The 15,758-nt window shown below is 45.8% G+C and overlaps 1 protein-coding gene across 2 annotated transcripts in view; it reads right to left on the reverse strand.

Annotated features, from left to right (window-relative positions):
• TSPAN7 (tetraspanin 7) overlaps positions 1–14,921 on the reverse strand; it is a 127,646-nt gene extending 112,725 nt beyond the window's left edge. For both annotated transcript variants that reach the window (XR_010376310.1, XM_064473307.1), the window contains exon 1: positions 14,747–14,921. Coding sequence is in view for 1 of the 2 variants with exons in the window: in XM_064473307.1 (XP_064329377.1) it covers positions 14,747–14,827 (81 nt within the window). In the remaining variant the exon portion in view is untranslated. The remainder of the gene's footprint in view (positions 1–14,746) is intronic.
• Positions 14,922–15,758: the final 837 nt, after the last annotated feature.

The following is a 15,758-nucleotide window of genomic DNA, read 5'->3' on the forward strand; positions in this document are numbered from 1 at the left end:
TCCTGCTCTCCTCTTTGGCCTTTTTCCCACTATGGTACCTAAGCATTTTAGTGCAGGAGCAAAGCTAGCAAGGGAAAAATTGTTCCAAAATGTCTACAACAAATTCTGGTTTTCCCCCTTCAGTTTTGCTTTAGTTACTACATTTTAAGGCCATTCCGTGGTAGAGTGTACATGGAAGCAAGATTACATAATGTAACTGTCTGCTCTCTTCTCTATACTTTCTCATACAGTACTTTTGATTACAGGATAAGCAAAAAAAAAAAAAAAGAAGAAAAAAAAAAAAAAGGAGAAAACCAGCAAGCACAGCGATTTTATCCAAGGGGTATAATTTCAATATTATTGCTATAGCCCAACATGAACCACATATGTTAATTTTCAAGTATGCCAAGACTTGGAATAAAGAATACCAAAAATCAGATTTCCACAATTCCAGTGCCAGCTGTGCTCCCTACTGGGAAACATTCATGATGCAATCCAAAACACATATGTAGATAACACTGGCTCCTACTCCTATGATCCTTCCTGTCTTAGCTAACATGGGCCATCTGTTACCGCTTAGCAGGCAGCCCCACTAGACACTAGATTGTTGCCACTTAAATGAAAAGGATGAAATAAACTGCCAGCAAAAATGGCATTAAGAAGTCTTTCCTAAGCAACTCGTAATTTACCATTTGAAAAGTGTATTTTAAACTGCACTAAATAAGGTGATAAAAGATAGCCAAAGCATGAACTAAGCCACAGGCCAGTCTCTGTCTCTACATGATAACACTCAGGGAGAAGGAGAAGTGGGAAACAGAAATCATGCTGTAGCTTACCTGAAAATGCTTCTTTAGGTAGCAAGGCCTGAGAATGCCAGAGAAAAAAATTACCTTTTGCTGAGTCCATGGTGAGCCCTTTCCCCTCTTGTTCACCAGACCATAAGAACAGAACAGTGACTGCTCTGAACTATTCTGCTCTGCTCTCAGTCTCACCAGCTGAGCAATAGCCATTACAAGAGATGTTAGGATAAAACTGCATAGGGACCATCAGAAAAAAAAACAGCCTGCCATTCACCCAAACCCACTCAGCTTCAAGATGCGTACTAAGATGAATGGTCACTTCTTTCCTTGAGCTGTCCCCGCCTACACCCACCAAACAACAAAACACACCTTAGTCTACCACTAGTGAAAAACCTTAATTTAACTCTGACACAAAACCAAGGGCATCCAGCATTAACTTCTTCCAGCAGGCCTCACTGGGGTGTGGGAGAAAGCACAGACCTACAGTACGGGCTACAGAATAGGCTCTCAGCATGAACAAACTCCCTTCTTCTTGAAGAAATCCCCAAACTAAATGCTTCTTCCAAGCAATAAGTTTCCTGAAACCCTTATCCTCACAACCTTTCTAGCCTTAAATGGCAGCTTGGGAAGCCCACTCTGTCCTTCCCAGCACTACTTAGCCTCAGCCCCAGCAGGTGGTAGTGCATTTTTCCTGCCCTAAAGCAGACTCCTGAAAGTTGCCGTCCCCATGTGGACTGTACTTTGTAGCTGTCCAATTAAAATTTAGCAAAGAAAACTGCTAGTAAGTCTTTGCAGCCGTCGTAACATCCACTGCACGAGTAATCCTTCTTTAGGAAGAAGTCAGTCCGATTCCTAGGAACACTTGACAATCTCACTCAGAAAATCTGACAGAATCCACAAATCACAAAATTCTGCATGCTGGTCTTTACCCAGAGCTCCATGTTAGCAAAATCCTTCTTTGTATCTTCACGTCTGCGGCAGGGTAAAAGTAAGCAAACTAGCTTGTTCTGGAGGTCAACATTTAAACTTGATCCTGCTTGACACAATTGGTACATACCATGGAGGCAACGGATCACTGACACTTAGCATGAAGAGGGTTAGGACATTCTTAAGCAGGCACACCGAGTTTCCTTCCTTTGGGGTAAGCGTGTCAACATGCTTGCTCCCCGGTCAAATGATCTTTCAAAACAGAGGTGGATATCCGTCTTCAGAAATGTGCACTTGCTTCCTTGAAGGAAAACCATCCCCCCTCTATGCCCTGCATGAGAGGAATTTCCACACCCCCCCACCACCCCAAAAAGGCCTTGCTTGATCTATGAAGTCAGGGAAGTTGCCTGGATCACTCCCAGCTGTTGAAGCCCACTCACCTGGGGGCCTGCTGTCATGGACTGGCAGCTCTGCCCCCACTCCCAAGATACTGGGCAACCTGAAATGCTTTTTCCAGTGCATTGTGTATGCAACTTCAGAATAAAGAAGCATCACAGTCTACCAACTTCATAGCTCAGATACAGCCAGCTGCTCCCTCCAATAATCTCTTTCTACAAGCAGTACTCATTAGACTTCTCAGAAGTACTCCCATACTCCACAAGCTACCTTAACAGCAGGTAAAATGCAATTTTTATTTCAGCTTGCTATTTCTGCAACTGAAATAAAATGTCAAAGTGAGTGCCACAATGTAATAATTATTACAGTCAGGGACTTAAAATAACTGATTCACAGCAGTGCAAAATTTGACCAAACTGTTCCTTAGACATATTGCTTGACTTGCATCCGTGTCTCCGTCTATAAAATGTGCATGCCAACCATTATTTTTTAAGGACTACCACTGGTAAATAAATCTGAAGATTTAGTTTTCCTACAAGTAATTACACAATGCTTCTTAAGAACAACAGTATTGGAAGAACAGAGAAAACATAATACACAACTGTAAATGTAAAAAACCCCCACCTTATCAACACACAGGGAGCAGCTAGGCTCTGTTTTTTTTTCTGATTTTAATCCAAACAACATGCACTCTGCCGTGCCCTCTCATGCTGGCCATAACACTCAGCATCTATTCATCCACCATCTGATGCATGTGTGATCTCGCAGTACACTATCTCATCAGCACATCTACAGATCGAGTCTTTCGCTCTCACATTCTTTAGTTTAGGCTTTGTTTTTATAGAAGCTGCAAAATTTTAAATGCAATTCTACCTCTTTTGGGGTCCATTTAAGCTTCAGTGGAACAACCAGGCTTGAGAAGCGCACATCTCCTTGTGAAATGATGTTGTGCTACAAAATCAAAGGGTAATCAAAGCAAGTCTAGAGAGAGGAGGCAGAACTTAGCAAGTCTTCTGTCTTGACAGAGGAAGGGAAAAAAGGTTTATCCTGCTGAGATATCCAGCACAAGGATTAGCGATAAACCCTCCCAATCCCAACTCTATGGGAATTCTGTGGGATCCAAGCCAGAATTACCTTCTGTTTCACCAAACCTGAATATTAAGCATGGGTGAGTTTCAAAAACAATGAGCTGACTGCATAGAGAGTCTGGTCATATATGGTTCTCACTCATTTTAAGCAGAGCAAGATGACTTTGCAAGATATTTTATGTTTCATATGGACAAAGTTCAGTCCACCCACAGGTACTCATCAACCTCAGCTTAATTCTTCTTAAAATGTCTTTTTAGATCATATCCTTTTGCTTACCAGTATTGCACTAATATCTGATATAGAACAAACACATTTTCAGAAGGCAAATGTTGCTGCCACACAGACTTGGGCTTGGATGCACACTGATCAGCTGGTGAACGGTATTAGAAGAAAAACTGGTTAACTGTCTGTTTCTCACTGATGAGGTGGCTCTTATTTTTATATCATTAACAGCTTGATTGATTGCCTAAAAGCAAAGACTTAGCATGAAATTTTTCTCAATATCCTTCAGATTTACAGGTCTGACATTTTATGTATTTTACACAACCAATGCTGCTGGAAAAAATAGGAAGTCATTTTGGTCTAATTACCTGGCATGATACTGCAAAGCCAAGCACTTCATGAAATTAAAAGAATAAATCAACTACGTTGTTGTGGCTCAGTTATATTCTTGATCATTTGGGGACTGCACTGCTCTAGGAAACAGCCCAGCTCCTTGCTTTAACACTGGATATTCTTCAGGGTACAGAGATTAATCCTGTCTGGTCCCCTGGCAATCTGAGGTCAGCGAGCAAGGGGAGGGAACACGTTACATTTGATACTTCTGTTAAAAAATAGCTATGGTGCAGCATGCTCGGGTTTCCGTACGACAGGGACTGGGTTTGTTTTGGGTTAAAAAGTCCCCATTTCTCTGCATAGTATTACATGCATGTCATGCCAGCTCACAGAAATTGAGGCAACTTTTCCATATCATTTTGAACAATTTCACTAGCTGAAAATGCTCTCTCCCACAGATGTACCTATTTTCAGTACAACCATCTTTCACGTCAGAAAGCAACTAGCTGTTGCTTATAAAACACAAAACTCCTGGAAGTGGGAGGTTTTATTTTTGTTCCCAGTTTCAGCTGAAAATAACGCGATTGCTGGATGAAATACTCGATTTACTGCCACGCTGGTTGGTCCAGCACATCTCCTGCAGCTTGTAATTTCACAGGCCGATGAGCACAGCGGGACAGCCCACCCACCCCACACCTGCCCACCCCAGGGCAGACACTGGCGGTGTTCTCACCGTCAGCCAGGCGACTGCTGGCTGACCCCCGGCCACGGCAGGGACCATCTCGGATGGGGCAAGGGCCAATGGTCCTGTCTTGCATGCCTCTCTGGTGAGTGTGCTGGTAAACATGGGTGCGGGTGGGTGAGTTCAGCACTGCACAGTGGCATGGAGGGCGCTGAGCTGCCCTTTCCATGCTGGGAGGATGCTCAGCAAAAGCACCGCTTTGAAGTAGGGAGACCAAAGGGGAAAGGTTTAAAAAGGAGTATTTTTTCATAAGGAAGTATTTGCCTACAAGGCCACGGGGAAAGACAACAGGTGCACCACACTGCCAGCAAGAGTTTTGCACAAACACTCTGAAAGCTGCACAAAGATCCGGCACATACTCGGTAAATACAACAAGGCCTTGCCGCCTCCTAGAAAGGCTGTACGTAGTCCCAGTCTTACCTGGCATGACAAAAACAAACCTGTAATGCCATCCCCATGAACTACATGGTTTTTCTTTTTGAAAGGTTTGACCTTCCGTTAGTAAATCCTGATCCAATCCCTTTGCATCATCCTGTTTTATGAGAACAGGCAGCAAGGAATACACTGGGGCTTGGCTTGTATGTTCCAGGAAATAATACTAAAATTCTTCTGACAGCCAGGTCCCCAACATCTTTAGGTCCTGGTTCTTTCTTCAGGAGTTTTCAAACTGCACTCACATGCAAAAAAAGTCCGCAGGTGATGCATAGATGGTCTGTAAGTAGTTCTGGCACAGGAGAGATCAGTTTAAGCCTCTAGGTCATTTGACCTGTGTAATTTAACTCAGCAGTTTTTCCTGAAGTATACTAGAAAAGAAACTCAGTCCCAGATTACACACAAGCTGATGACAACGTTAGCTTTCAACTCTAAACTGGGTCTGCTTCAACTGACTCATATACGCAGCTCTGCTGAAACCTAAACATAGTATCAATGACCTGTAAATGGGTAGAAAGTTAAAAAAAAATCTCAAAACGTGCAATATCAGCTGCTGCTTTCCTCCAAGACATTATTTTACAGGTAAATTGAATCACATTCTGTCTGCAATCAGTGCATGCCGCAGAGCAGGAAGTCCCAGCTGCACCAGTAAAAATGATCCCAGCGATGAGACGCAGCCATCAGGGAGAGGGTAACCTATCAGCATTTCTGTTTCCTCTTTGTTTTCAAAAGGAAACAGAAGTGACATGTACTTAATTATGTCATCATCCCAAGCCTAATTAGAGCCACTTAGATGTTAAGTACTATTGAAGTGAACTGCATACAGGAGGATTGAGTTTCCACCTTTTCTTCTGTCACTACATGCCTGGAAAGTGCCCTCTCTTATATCTTAACCTATTCTTGCCAGAATGAAAGCCAGGACTTTCCTGACAGATTTCTGGTGTTTTGACTGCCTTTTGATGCAGCGGTGGCAGCAGCAAGGTGTAATGAAAATGCTTTGGCCAGGAGGCTATTGGGGACCACAACAGAAATCGTGGGATCTTCTCCCTTCCCCTTCACCATAGGAAATTTGCAGCAATCTTCCATCTCACACAGCTTTTGGAATTTATCTGCACGTGTTTGCATAAACTATATACAATGACCTTCGTATTTTCTTTGGTGAGGTCAGAGCAGAGCATTTGGACAGCCCTGGGCAAGCTGCACACTGTCATGCACCTTTGCATTATCTTCTAACATGGACAAAAATCCCAATCCAGGCATACGTCCTTGCAGACTGCATGGGCCTGCAGACCCCAGGCTCCTCATCTCTGCCACTGACTTTCAGTTCTGGTTGGGCCCCAAGCCCCAGATATAACTTTGAAGCCAACACACTTTATAGATCTTCAAAAAGGCAAGCCTTGGTTCTGCCTAACTGGACTGATTCAAAACATGCCATGACACAATCCACGATGCCGTAAACTGGCCTAAGTTTCAAGTCCAGCTACAAAAAACAATATTCTTGTTTCTTTGAAAACTTCTTTTTTTCTTTTAAGGATTTCCCAAATCACCAGCAGTTTTCATCCCTGAGAGGTCTACCTCCATCAAAAATTTCAGGTTTGGATATAGTTCCCATTTATTTTTATAAACTTACAAAGATGAGCACTTTTTCGTCTTCAGTTGCCAAAAACACTGAAAGGAATTTTCTAAACACTTCCAGGTTCTTGCCAGATGGAGACCAACCCATTGGAAATTTTGTCCAGTTAATAAATGCTTTTAAATTTACCAAAGGATTAAATCAGCATGGCCTAGCGGAAACTTCTGTTGCAGGGAATGTACTTAGGTCCTTGCAATAAGAATAATTTCTTGTGTGCTAGGGGTGTGTTGTAAACATACTTTGCTGGAGGAGTTCAGTGGAATTTTCTGTTCCCATGTACTATATTCTCTGAAGCGGTAGTTGTAATCTGGTCAGGAACAAGATCCTGAAGAACTTGTTAGCTTCACTGATAAACTCGGTTCTGTGGCATCAGCAGGTCGGAGCTGCTCATTTCTATTCAAATGCATTAAGGCACAGAGCGGTTATAAGGGTCATGCAGCAGGGGCTTCCTTCACTTCCCAGTTTTAGGGAAATGTTAGTGCTCCTTTTCCTTTGATGTTTACAGGGTTTCACTCTCTCCTCTTCCCTCCTCTACTCCTTCTCTCTGCTGTGCTATATACGCATGCCAACCTTTCCCTCAGGCCTGGTCCCAAGATCCACAGATGTCTGCAGATTAAGTGCATCACCTCATTATTCACAGCACCACACTCTCCTAGCAAATAAACTCTTAAAAAAACCTGCTTGAGTGTGAAAAAAAAAGATTTCAACCTGATCCATCCAAATGCACGTGCAGCCCAAACCAAATCCAACCTTTTCTCAAAGCTCACAGCAGATAACTCTGAGAAGAAAACGATGCCAAGACACAACTTCAGCCTTCTTCCCAGCCCGGGCTGCTCTGCAGAGTCCTCCTGCCTTGTGGTGCATCCAGCCTGGCCTCTGGGAGGGGGTCACCGTAGGTGCCGCACAGTGACCAGCCACCACCTGAACCCAGCACGGCAATTCAGGGAGGTGGGGAAAGTGAGAAATGGAGAGGGAAGGGGGGCTGCTTGCTTCTTTTAAGGATTTTAGCACTGTCCCCAGAACCATATAGATGAAAAAAGAACATCTGGAAAAGATCTTGCCAAACACTACATGGAAATTACAGCAAAATTAACATTAACAGCATCGCTTCCAGAGCTCAGAGAACAAGCTCAGCTATGAAATAACGATAATCCAGTAAGACACGAGCATGCCATGCTTCAGAGTCCCTTTAGTACAAGAGAAATTTAAATGCTTCCCTCTCAACCCAGAACTGTTATAAAGACATAACATATAAACCATCTGCCCACCACAGTGAAAGAGAGCTAAGAAGGAAAGAGGTCTGCTCGACTGATGTGAAGGCTCTATTCTCTGAGATGATTAAATGCTAATTAATAGTGATGAGCCTAAAGAAATAACATTATGCAAATACAAATGGCCTTACAGTAACTGTCACCTGCTCCCTATAGTCACCTCTCTAGTCTTGTATTTTATTCTAAAGATTCAGTCACCTAGGTCTGCAAGACACTGAAGTCAACAGGATTTTCACCCGCAAATTTGGTGGATGCAGAACAGAGTACTACAGCAAAGCTAGCATCTCTGTAACAAGTATCATTGCACTTAAAAAGCACATGAAAGATTGAGGATGTTTCTGCAAGCTCACATGCACAAAGAGCCTTTCTAGATACTCATCTGTTAACTCACTGGCACATAAATCCATAGGACAGTTGCAACAACCGAAGAAACTATGATAAAAATCCAGAGAAGGAGACAACTAATGATACCAGGTAACCTAATTTACCTCCCTGACAGCAGACGGAATTGATAAATAGTCACATAATCAGAGATAAAATCAGATTCCTGGATCCATTTTAAATTCCCTTGGTTTATCTCTGGTAATTGCCTCCATTTCCTTGACGAACAAGGCTGGTATGAACCAGCACCCAAGAAAAAGGACTGTACTGCCTTCTCAATGGAAAAGTGCTAACAAGGCCTCCAGAGCACCTTCCCTTGAATTTGTATTTACACTATTTAGGCCACACAACTAGTTGATTAGAGCAGGAGTGAATGCTGAGCAGCCAAAGTGTTTAATACACATATAGCAGTACTCCACCATACCCCTATCCCATCACCTGTGAAAGAGCAAAGGCTTCTGCCACTGCTTTTTATGAATGCATTCTGTGTCTTCCCAAATATAACCAAACCGCTTCAAGTCACCCACTATCCCTCTTCACGAGCCCAAACTGACCTGTTAATATGAAAAAGTTACCATCCCCAAACCAGAGAACTGTCCAGATACAAACTCCAAGGTCAAGGTGTAGCAGGTGCCTCGTCAAGACATAAGCATACACAAACAGCAAGAAGAGGAGGAGTATTTAAACGACAGCAAAGTCAATTACTCCCTTAAATGAGGTGTACAATACTAGTTTGTACCACACACACACAATTTTCAGAACGTGAATGGGCATCAGCAATGCAAAATCTCACTGGCTTGCCAACTCCTCTGCTGCAAAACACACAAGCCAACTACACTCGTAAAGCCAATTTCCTGCCAAGGAAAACAGCGTGAGATCCTCGCGACATCTGAAGGCACAACCAAAGCCACACTGCAGCTTTCCCCCGCGCCGTCCCACCCACGGATGAGCCTGGGGGACAGGCGGGGACTGCCCCCACACCTCCTCCCAGCACACCCGCGAGAAACAGCCCAGCACTCGCGACGGAGCGCAAGTGGAAGTCACAGCTTTACCTTCTCTGTTTACTGAGAAGCAAAAGCTGCTTGTGTTTACCAGCACACTGACCAGAGCTGGCATGGCTCTCCTCTGTTAGGATTAAGGGGGTTTTATAATACAGCTGTGATAAAAACAAAAAAAGCCCACCAGAAACCCGCAAAAGTAAGCCCAGTCAGGTGAGTACCCCAACAGGGAATTTAGAAAGCTGACTCTGAAGCTATGTTTTTAAACACCATCTAGCTGTCTTGTTTTGGTTTTTTTTTAATCAGTTGTTTATTTAGCCAACAGAATTCACCTTGGGCTATGCTCACAAGAAAACAGCATTATCTTTAATCTTTCATGTATGTCATTATGAGAACAGAATGGGAAACAACTGACTTAAGGAGGCAGCTGCATGAGGTTTGTGCCAAAGCAATGGAGCACTTCAAACCCATCACGACGGGGATATCGTGCATTTTTGAAAGTGTAATTTTTCTGGATTTCAGGTAACTTAAGTATGAACAAAAACATTTCTTTGCAAAAATATATCAATAATGACTTTGGAGTCAATGGAACCATGGAAAGATACAGCAATCTAAGCCACGTGGGAAAAGTAAAACATTTCTCAAGATATTTCTTTTAAAACTGTCTTCTAACAGATATTAACAAAATTTGAAAGAAAAAACATAAGCATGGTATGTAAGAGATATTAAAAAGACCAGACACATGCAGAAACCAATGCAGAAGCACTAGAAAGAAGTTCTGGTGCAAAAACCAGTAATTTCAGCAGCCCAGCTGGACATTCATAGTGAAGATGACTAATGCCACTAGTAACTCAAAGGGACAAGCAAATTTAATTCCATATTATAATGCACGGCTCGAATGGCTGCATTTGAAGATGGGTCAGCAGTTTAGCCATAAATTTGCGTTGCAGAGCAGGCCGCCGTGCTCACCCGTTGTCTCAAGCGTTTCCCAGAAAAGGGTTTTGTGAACTCCCAAAATGGTGGGCGAACGCCACCTCTGCCGTACCACTGCAGCGTGAGGACTGGGAGCTGCCTGCCCCGACGCCGCAGCTGCTCCCAGCCCCCTGCCTCTGGCCTCATTTTCAGGGAAGCCTGAGAGAAGAGGGAGACAGAGGGGCTGCTTCTCCAAAGCAGACACCAGCTCTCCCCACACCACCCACGCCAGAGGGGGCCTGAGCCCCTTCGTCCTTCACAGAGCCATCTTCTGACCACCCTGAGGCCTCCACGCCGGTGACACCGCATTCCCGCAGCCACCAGAGGAACTGGCTAACAGAGAATGAACGATATGGAAATTTCATATGCAATTTCAAGCTGTTTTAAAATCACAGCGCCGGCTGTGGCCTTGCAGCCAAACCACGCTTACCTGTCCTGCCGCACTCCGGTCCACAGCTCTCCTGCCACCTGCTATCCTCCAAGGGGTTGTACCGGGACGCACAAGTCCATTTTCCAAGTGATAAAAACTTGGAAAACTAAATTACTACCATTGCAAATAGGTATCTTAGTTCTGATTTTACCACATAGCAAAAGACAAGCCAAGTTCTAAGAACCTAATTTAGTATCCAAAACATCAATCTTGATTAGAAGATGCGCTACAGATCAGTGACTCACCTTGGAAAAATATCTGCATGGAAACTCTATTATATGCTTTTATTACATTAATTAACAGCAAGAAATGCCCACGCCAGCAGGACAGCACACACAAAGAACTCATTTGAGTGCCGAGTGTCTCACAGGGCCTAAAATCGGAAGCTAATCACTTTGCTACGGTGCCTGTTTGGGTCAACAACAAGCTTTGCATGGAAAATGAAACCCATTTGCTGCAGCCCTGTAACTTTAAGGAGCAGTGCATGCACCCTTAAAACTCCCTCCCAAAACACATTGAGGCAGGCTGTTAATTTGATAACGAAATATATTTCAAAGCCTGCAATAAAATATTAAGTATACACACATTTTTCTGACACAAGATCACTTAAGAACTAGATACATATAAGATACTGAGGGGTGCTTAAAGGTTTCACTTTGAATTCTAATCCAAAATTCATCTTCCCTTAAAAACAAGACAGGTTATACCTCAGATTTCTATGCAAGCAATTTATGATACCCAAAAGGTAAAAAATAAACATAGCTAACAGCCAAGCAGTCTTTTTACTGGCTTTTTTTAATCTACTAGTTCCAAACCAGATGCATGCAGTACAGAATTCTGATTAGAAAAAAAAGGCTGTTGAATTTTATTACTATGTCCCTTAAGGACCAAAAGCGGTAACCCTAGGCATTTAATGTGTTCTATGAATAACAATACATATGAGCACATAAAAAGCTTGTTATCTCTGTTTATGGATTTTTTTTACCATGTTGATATATTTACGGAAAGAAGCTGGGAAGTATGGAGAGGAAGCTACCAAAATAACAAGTAGCATTAAATAAAACCTATTTGGAAAGGAACAAGCTACGCAGTATGAAATTTGAATGAACCGTGTTTCTTCATTACCAGCCTGCAGCTCCCTTGTAGTCAGTGGACCCTCATTTAATGCTTATACTAAAAGCCTTCATCTACCTACATCTCACCCATTGATACAAACGCAACTCATATTTAAGCCTGACAAATAATCACTCATGATAGGAATCTTCCGTGTACATAAGATTTTCTTCTTTTATAAACAATGTAAACAGAGAAGTCCTTCTAGATGTTTCAAAACAGATCACTGGATTCAGAGATGCATCTTCTCTCCCCGTCCCCTCACATCACAACACACAATCACCTGCCCAGATATCCGAAGGGTTTCCACAATATACCTCCCTGTCACAGGACCACTCTCCTCCATGTATTATACTGCAGCTCCCTCCCAACAGCCAGGAAAAAACCATACAAACTGCAGCTAAGCAACGCAGGGCTTTCTCCTTCAGAAATTAGCTTACAACCTCTCAAAAAACCATGGGTAAGCCGTCAGAATAAAATGCTACAAACCAGCCATTTGTGGCTCTAGTAAGTTTTCCTTCTGGTATTTAAGTAAGTCCAAGAAATAAATTTTTTAAATAGTTCCTCCTATGGGAAGGATTCAGTATTTTCAGCTCTGAGAATTCACAGGAACCAAATTCAAGTTACGCTGATTCCGGAGCCAGCAGCTTGTGAGAGTACAAAGAGCACCCCAGACAATAATGGAGGGGGTTTGAGACAACTCCGCTCATCCCTCAGGTCTCAAACTTGCCTGTAAAAAGGAAATGTGGAAACGGCCAGAGCACACCGTGTTTCTGCTCTACTCATGGCAATGGGCGCAGCCTTCCTCCAGTTTACGTTACGTGGGTTGATTCAAAGCCCAGAAAGGGGCCAAAAACGTGCATTAGATTAGATTTTTGTTTTCTGTGCTAAAAGGAAGAACAACTGAGAAGACTTGGGGTCTGCTGTCGACTGCTCTGGACCTTTACCAAGCCCTTTGTTGTCTTCTTGCATTGAGATCTGCCTAGGTTTCCCTAGGTTGATGCCTTCAGAAACCAGATGCAACAGCAAGCATGATGGAAAAGAAATTTGTTCTCTTTTGCTGATGGTTGCAGGATTCTGTCTCCAGCCGTTTTATTTCCTTCCTCCTTTTCCAGGCTCAAGGAAGAGGACAAACAGACACCCTGATGACTCTCATGAGTGAGTTAACTGCAAGAGCCACATTAGTGGGCCATGCCCTTGGAGAAGACTGGGACACAGGGGAGCCTGACAGACAGTTCAGAGGAACCCACCAGCGCAGACGCATTGCTGTAGCCCAAACCAGAGCTCAGCTGTGCTATTTACCCTATGAGGTCCCAGCTGTCAACCTGGCCTGGCATCACGACAGCCTACAGCACGAACGCCCTTTGCCAGCTGCTTGGCTCAATGTACAATTCTCCCTTTTTTAATGAGATTAGCGTTCATGAAATGTGCTAGCTCGACGGGCATGCCGATTTAAGTCCTCTGTTTATTCAGGCTACAGCAGATACAGTGGTCACTTTTAAAAAGACGTAATGTGGAAAGATGCCGCGAATTCACCAGAGCTCCTGCAGTTGCTCATTAATCACAGGAAGAAGAGGGGTTTCCGGTACATGCGTTGAGAACAGAGCACTGGAAAGGATGAATCTTTACATTGTAGCAAGTGTATAAACTCAGCAACCTACCTCCTTGAGACTAGCGTGAAGGATCAACTTGCCAACAAAAAAACAACAGATGATGCCGGCTGCCTATCCATTTCGGTCATCAGACACATCTGCTGTGATCACCACCGAAATCGTTAAAAATGAAGGGGGGGAAGGGGTATGTTAAATGCTGGGGTGTCAGTAACGCAGAGGTACTGCCGTAAGCATGGATTAGCAAAATGACTTTTGGGTATGCCTTTTTTTTTTTAATTAAAAAAAAAGCCTACGAAGTTAAAGTTGAAACAGGGAAAGTCATATGTTCAGTATAAAGATGTAAAACATTATTTGCCATGAATAAGCAACTCTTGGTTTAGAACGCATTTTTAAGCAGAATGATGATAATTTGAGTTACTCAGTTTCACAGGCACTTTCCACAGCATAAAGCTATTAAATCAATAATGCACAAATCAGCTTCCCTTGCTAGGAAACGACAAATTTGCTTCAGCGTATTGTATCAACGATGTGCAGATTACAGTCTCTAACAGCACACGGTGGGGCCATTATCATATGCTGTCACCATGTACCATTAAAAGGTCTTTAATCTGCAGATTGCCGCCACAATACGCTGCTCATGCCAGGGATCTGCTGAGTAACGGGCCGGGATGCTGCGAAAAAACCTCCAGCCTCCGGGGTCGCCTGAAAAAAAAACCCGGTTTCCCCATCAGTCAATCACTGCGACTCAATTAATGTATCTGGGTCATAAAAATGGTTTACGGGAGCCTGAGCCGGGTTACGAAACGCAGGGCGGCGGATAGAGCGGGCGGCGGCGGAGGTGAGCGCCCGGTGCGCCCAGGTAAGGGCCGGGCCGAGCACCGGGGACGGGAGGGGGTCGCGGGGGGTGCGGGGGTGTCGGGGGTGGGGGGGAGCACGGAGGCGGCAGCCCGCGGCGGGACCGGGGTGCGGCAGGCAGCGGGGCAGTGGGGAGGCCCCGCAGCCCCCCCCCCCCCCCGGTCCCGCCGGCCGGGGAGGCGGCGGGGAAGGGGGCGGCAGCCGAGGAGACCCCCGCAACTTTCCCCCGCCGGCAGTCGGTGGGATTTTCTCGGCGCAAGAAGAGGCAAAAAAAATTATATCTATACATATGTGTGCATGCATACATATATATATGTGTGTGTGGATATATATATGTGTGTGTATGCACAGATCCATTCCAGCATCCCTAGAGCTGCGTCCCCGCAGCGCGCACGACTGACACCCCGGCGGAGCCCCCCCCGCCCGCCGCCCTCCCCGGGCAGGTGGGGGCCGCGGGGGTGGCGGGCCCCGGCCCGGCGGTCGGTCGGTCGGTCGGTCCTTCGGTCGGTGGGTCTGTCGGTCGGTGTGTCGGTGCCCGCGCCGCGCCGCGCCGCACTCACCCAGAAGACGAAGGAGTAGATGATGAGGAGGGTTTTCAGACACGTTATCACGGGTTTGGTCTCCATTCTCCTCGATGCCATAATACTGAGATCCCGGCTGCAGGCTGGGCGCGGGAGGAGGAGGAGGAGGAGGGAGGAGGAGGAGGAAGAGAGAGAGAGGGAGGGAGGGAGGGAGGGAGGCGGGGGGGGGGAGGCGGAGGGAGGTGAGCTCAGCGCCGCGCTCGCCCCGCCGCGCCGCCGGTCCCGGCCCGGCTCAGCGCCCCGCCTGCCGCCGCCCCCCGCCGCCCCCGCCCCGCCGCCAGGGGGCGCTGCCCGCGGGGCGCCGCCGCCGCCGCCGGGGGGGTGGGGGCTTGGCGGGAGCGGGGGCCTTGGCGGGGGGCGGGGGCGCCCCCAGCGCGCTCCTCAGCGCCGTGTAACTCGCGGAAGCTTCGTCTGCGGGGTGGGGTGGGGTGGGGGTGACAGCAGGGCACCGGGCTCTGCCCCCCCCAGGCTGAAATTTGCAGGAATATCTCGGGGTGGTGGTGGGGAAGGGCCTGGTTTTGAAAGACGAAGTGAAACGCACACAGACATTCGGGCAGCCCCTTTTGCTTTCGCAGGTGCTCACAGGCGTGACTTGGCCCGCTGGGCTGCTTGGGGAGATGGGGCTGGGAAGTCGGAGCTGGACAGGGAATTGCCCGTATGGGAGGAAACGTGTTTTGGTGTCAGGATGAAAATCTGTGTTCGCGCTCAAGCGGTACGGAACTGGAGAGCGGAGCAAGAGCGGGCGGCACAGGTTTAACCACACTTTGGTTACAGCCGTGTAATACGGGTGAGCCAGGCGGTATCTAAGAGCAAGGGCTCTGCGGCGGATCCATTTGAGGGGCCAGGGCTCCTCCGGCTCTGCATCGCTGACATATCTCCCTTCGGCAGCACTAGTGCACGTGATTGCGTTGAGACAGTAGGATTTACGAATGTTACCTTATAAGAGCAGGTCATGAAGCTGGGATGCTGTGGGAGCCAGATCCCTTAACCT

Source organism: Phalacrocorax carbo, chromosome 1, assembly GCF_963921805.1.
Source record: "Phalacrocorax carbo chromosome 1, bPhaCar2.1, whole genome shotgun sequence".
NCBI lineage: Eukaryota > Metazoa > Chordata > Aves > Suliformes > Phalacrocoracidae > Phalacrocorax > Phalacrocorax carbo.